The sequence below is a fragment of the Brachyhypopomus gauderio genome, chromosome 14, assembly GCF_052324685.1.
Source record: "Brachyhypopomus gauderio isolate BG-103 chromosome 14, BGAUD_0.2, whole genome shotgun sequence".
NCBI lineage: Eukaryota > Metazoa > Chordata > Actinopteri > Gymnotiformes > Hypopomidae > Brachyhypopomus > Brachyhypopomus gauderio.
In genome coordinates, this window is record NC_135224.1 from 3,175,333 (window position 1) to 3,180,332 (window position 5,000).

Genomic DNA, 5,000 nt, shown 5'->3' on the forward strand with positions numbered 1-5,000 from the left:
CTCTTGCCCTTCAGCCTCCTTCTCAGCCTGTCTCTCCTTCTCTTTCTCTCCAGTCTCGCTCTCTTTATTCTCCATCCACCTTTCACCTATCTTTGGTAGGGTGTGTTTGGGTGGGTGTTAGTGGGTGTAGCATGTTTGGGTGGGTGTAGTGTGTTGGGTGGGTGTAGTTGGTGGGTGTAGCGTGTTTAGTGTATGTAGCGTGTTGGGTGGGTGAAGTGTGTTAGGGTGGGTGTAGTTGGTGGGTGTAGCATGTTGGGTGGGTGTAGTGTGTTTGGGTGGGTGTAGCATGTTGGGTGTAGCATGTTTGGGTTGGTGTAGTTGGTAGGGGTGGGTGTAGCGTGTTGGGTGGGTGAAGTGTGTTTGGGTGGGTGTAGTTGGTGGGTGTAGCATGTTGGGTGGGTGTAGTTGGTAGGGGTGGGTGTAGCATGTTGGGTGGGTGTAGTTGGTGGGTGTAGCATGTTGGGTGGGTGTAGCATTTTGGGGTGGGTGTAGCATGTTGGGTGGGTGTAGTGTGTTTGGGTGGGTGTAGCATGTTGGGTGTAGCGTGTTTGGGTGGGTGTAGTGTGTTGGTGGGTGTAGCATGTTGGTGAGTGTAGCGTGTTTGGGTGGGTGTAGTGTGTTGGTGGGTGTAGTATGTTTGTGTGGGTGTAGTGTGTTGGGGTAGGTGTAGCGTGTTGGGGTAGGTGTAGCATGTTTGGGTGGGTTTAGTTGGTGGGTGTAGCGTGTTGGGGTGGGTGTAGTGTGTTTGGGTGGGTGTAGCATGTTTGGGTGGGTGTAGTGTGTTTGGGTGGGTGTAGTTGGTGGGTGTAGCATGTTGGGTGGGTGTAGTGTGTTTGGGTGGGTGTAGTGTGTTGGTGGGTGTAGCATGTTTGTGTGGGTGTAGCGTGTTTGGGTGGGTGTAGCGTGTTGGGTGGGTGAAGTGTGTTTGGGTGGGTGTAGTTGGTGGGTGTAGCATGTTGGGTGGGTGTAGTTGGTAGGTGTAGCGTGTTGAGTGGGTGTAGCGTGTTGGTAGGGGTGGGTGTAGCATGTTGGGTGGGTGTAGTTGGTAGGGGTGGGTGTAGCGTGTTGGGTGGGTGTAGTGTGTTGGGTGGGTGAAGTGTGTTTGGGTGGGTGTAGCATGTTGGGTGGGTGTAGCGTTTTGGGGTGGGTGTAGCATGTTGGGTGGGTGTAGCATGTTGGGTGGGTGTAGTGTGTTTGGGTGGGTGTAGTGTGTTGGTGGGTGTAGCATGTTTGTGTGGGTGTAGCGTGTTTGGGTGGGTGTAGCGTGTTGGGTGGGTGAAGTGTGTTTGGGTGGGTGTAGTTGGTGGGTGTAGCATGTTGGGTGGGTGTAGTTGGTAGGTGTAGCGTGTTGAGTGGGTGTAGCGTGTTGGTAGGGGTGGGTGTAGCATGTTGGGTGGGTGTAGTTGGTAGGGGTGGGTGTAGCGTGTTGGGTGGGTGTAGTGTGTTGGGTGGGTGAAGTGTGTTTGGGTGGGTGTAGCATGTTGGGTGGGTGTAGCGTTTTGGGGTGGGTGTAGCATGTTGGGTGGGTGTAGCATGTTGGGTGGGTGTAGTGTGTTTGGGTGGGTGTAGTGTGTTGGTGGGTGTAGCATGTTTGTGTGGGTGTAGCGTGTTTGGGTGGGTGTAGTGTGTTGGGGTGGGTGTAGCGTGTTGGGGTAGGTGTAGCGTGTTTGGGTGGGTGTAGTGTGTTGGGTGGGTGTAGTGTGTTGGGTTGGGTGTAGTGTGTTGGGGTGGGTGTAGCATGTTTGGGTGGGTTTAGTTGGTGGGTGTAGCATGTTGGGTGGGTGTAGTGTGTTTGGGTGGGTGTAGCGTGTTTGAGTGGGTGTAGTGTGTTGCTGGGTGTAGTGTGTTGGTGGGTGTAGCATGTTTGTGTGGGTGTAGCGTGTTTGTGTGGGTGTAGCGTGTTGGGGTAGGTGTAGCGTGTTGGGGTAGGTGTAGCGTGTTTGGGTGGGTGTAGCGTGTTGGGGTGGGTGTAGCATGTTTGGGTGGGTGTAGTTGGTGGGCGTAGCATGTTGGGTGGGCGTAGCGTGTTGGGTGGGTGTAGCGTGTTGGGTGTAGCGTGTTGAGCAGGTGGTGTGTCTCGTCTCCAGGCTCTTCCCAGAGTCTCTCCGTTGGCTCTTGGCCACTCAGCAGTACAGTCGCTCCAAACGGATCATGGAGCGGATCATCCAGAAGAACCAGGTGAACCGGGACGCCGAGGAGCTGTTGACAGGTACGCGGCCCTGGCGTAGCTCACAGAGGGAGGTCTGGGTGGATCTGGGGTAGAACAGAGCTGGTTAGCTGGTTAGTGTCTGTCTACCTGCTGGGAGTCGGCTTAGCAAACACTCAACAATATCTACGCAAATACCGAGTGCTTGGAGATAAGCTAGTTAGAGGAGTTAGCTATTAGAGGAGGAGAGTTGGGGACAGAGTGGTAGATTTGAAGACAAAGTCACATAAAGGGCTAAAGTCAGCACCACAGCCTAACACAGGGGTCGGCAACCCGCGGCTCTAGAGCCGCATGCGGCTCTTTGGCGCTGCCCTAGCGGCTCACTGGAGCTTTTTCAAAAATGTTTGAAAATGTAAAAAGATGGGGGAGAGAAATATATTTTTTGTTTTAATATAGTTTTTGTAGGAGACAAACATGACACCAACATTCCTAACGTTTTCCAATGCTGTAAGAATGTGAATAAATGAAACTAAATCAACATTTATCAACGAAGATTTGCGTCGTAGCCTGCGACACACGTTTCTATTAGCAGGGCAGGATGAGGCAGGTGGCTGTTGGAAACACACCGGCGGCGAGCTTGAAGACGTCACTCGCCAGAAAGCTCAACTTGGCCAAAGCAAAGCCACAAATGGAGCGAAATTGAAAGCCTCCCAACATCCGAGAAACTTGTCTATGACACATGAATGCTCTTCCTGACAATTATTGGAACACGAAGACATGCATTTGGGGTATTATCCATCTTTGGATCAACATGCCTGTGCGAACAGATATTTTCAAACATGAACTACATCAAATCAAAATATCGCACCCGCCTCACAGATGAGAGTTTGCAATCCTGCGTCAAGATTAAAGTTACATCTTACATGCACGATGTTGAGAAGCTGACCAGTGATGTCCGAAAACAGAAGTCACATTAAACGGGTTGTTTAGTGCCCAAATAAGGGGCATGTTATGCACGTTCCATTTTGTTGTTTTGTCGAATCGTAAAAATAAAAATAACATCAAAAATCAAATTTATTTATCAGGGTTGCCAACTCTCACGCATTGAGCGTGAGACACACGCATTTGACTGTCTTCACACGCTCACACGCCACACATCCGATTTCTCACGCCGAAGAAAATCTAGTTTATTTACCTCTGATCCACATATATGATTCAATGAGTTACTAGTTCGCTCTGGCGCCAACCACTGGATATCGATCGATCGCGATATAATACTTAATTTATGTCCATTATACACCCCGCCCGGTAACAATTTACGTTCGCCACCACCTCCAGGTTCAAATCTCACTCCAAGTGATCTTGAAAAGTTGGCAACCCTGATTTATTGAATTTCCTTAATTTCATCAAATCAATGAAACATAATTCATTTATTGTAATGAAGTTAAACTTGAGGCGGCATCCTACAACAGAGCAGTCACGTGGTGCGTCGGTCTCTACAGAACACACTGCAGGGAGAATAAACATTTAATCATGAATGCTCATTACGTATTTGTAGCTAACTTAGTCATTTTGATGGTAGGCTAATATAGATACATACAGCATGTGTTACCTTCATTATAAGGCTTATATAAGGCTTTTAATTTTTTGCGGCTCCAGACATATTTGTTTTTTGTTTTTTTGGTCCAATATGGCTCCTTCAACATTTTGGGTTGCCGACCCCTGGCCTAACAGGACATCAGCCCCAGAAACATACAGCCTAACAGGACATCAGCCCCAGAGACATACAGCCTAACAGGACATCAGCCCCAGAGACATACAGCCTAACAGGACATCAGCCCCAGAGACATACAGCCTAACAGGACATCAGCCCCAGAGGTATACAGCCTAACAGGACATCAGCCCCAGAGACATACAGCCTAACAGGACATCAGCCCCAGAGGTATACAGCCTAACAGGACATCAGCCCCAGAGGTATACAGCCTAACAGGACATCAGCCCCAGAGACATACAGCCTAACAGGACATCAGCCCCAGAGGTATACAGCCTAACAGGACATCAGCCCCAGAGGTATACAGCCTAACAAGACATCAGCCCCAGAGACATACAGCCTAACAGGACATCAGCCCCAGAGGTATATATAGCCTAACAGGACATCAGCCCCAGAGACATACAGCCTAACAGGACATCAGCCCCAGAGACATACAGCCTAACAGGACATCAGCCCCAGAGGTATACAGCCTAACAGGCTGGCCCCCTGGTCTCAGAGCTGGGAACACTCCCGCTGTTGTGCAGCTGTGCCTTCCACACAAGCCAAAGTGCTGAACGGCTGATGAAGACTCTGCTGGACAAATGGAGCGTGTAAACAGCCGTTGCCGCATGATCTGAGGACACAGACCAAAGCAATCAATTAACAATACAGTTATAGCTGTCACCACTCCAGAGATTTGACCCTGAATAGATTAGCCGTTCCTGGTCATCAGAGTGCGGTATCTGTCAGGGTGAGAGGGCTGGCTCAGATAATGGGCTGTGTGTGTGTGTGTGTGTGTGTGTGTGTGGGGCGGGGTGCGTGTGTGTGTGTGTGTGGGGCGGGGTGTGTGTGTGTGTGTGTGTGTGCGTGTGTGTGTGTGGGGCGGGGTGTGTGTGTGTGTGTGTGTGTGTGTGGGGCGGGGTGTGTGTGTGTGTGTGTGTGTGTGTGTGTGTGTGGAGCGGGGTGTGTGTGTGTGTGTGTGTGTGTGTGGGGCGGGGTGTGTGTGTGTGTGTGTGGGGGGCGGGGTGTGTGTGTGTGTGTGTGTGTGTGTGTGTGTGGGGGGGGGGGGGGGGGGTTTGTTGGTGTATATGTATGTGCGTTTTG

General features: G+C 50.7%; 1 protein-coding gene across 1 annotated transcript in view; it reads left to right on the forward strand.

Moving 5' to 3' along the window:
- The window catches only part of LOC143474460 (solute carrier family 22 member 23), a 41,613-nt gene that overhangs the window by 24,769 nt on the left and 11,844 nt on the right, over nucleotides 1-5,000 (forward strand). Inside the window, exon 5 of the mRNA XM_076971921.1 lies at nucleotides 2,088-2,209. Within this exon, the coding sequence (XP_076828036.1) occupies nucleotides 2,088-2,209 (122 nt within the window). The remainder of the gene's footprint in view (nucleotides 1-2,087; nucleotides 2,210-5,000) is intronic.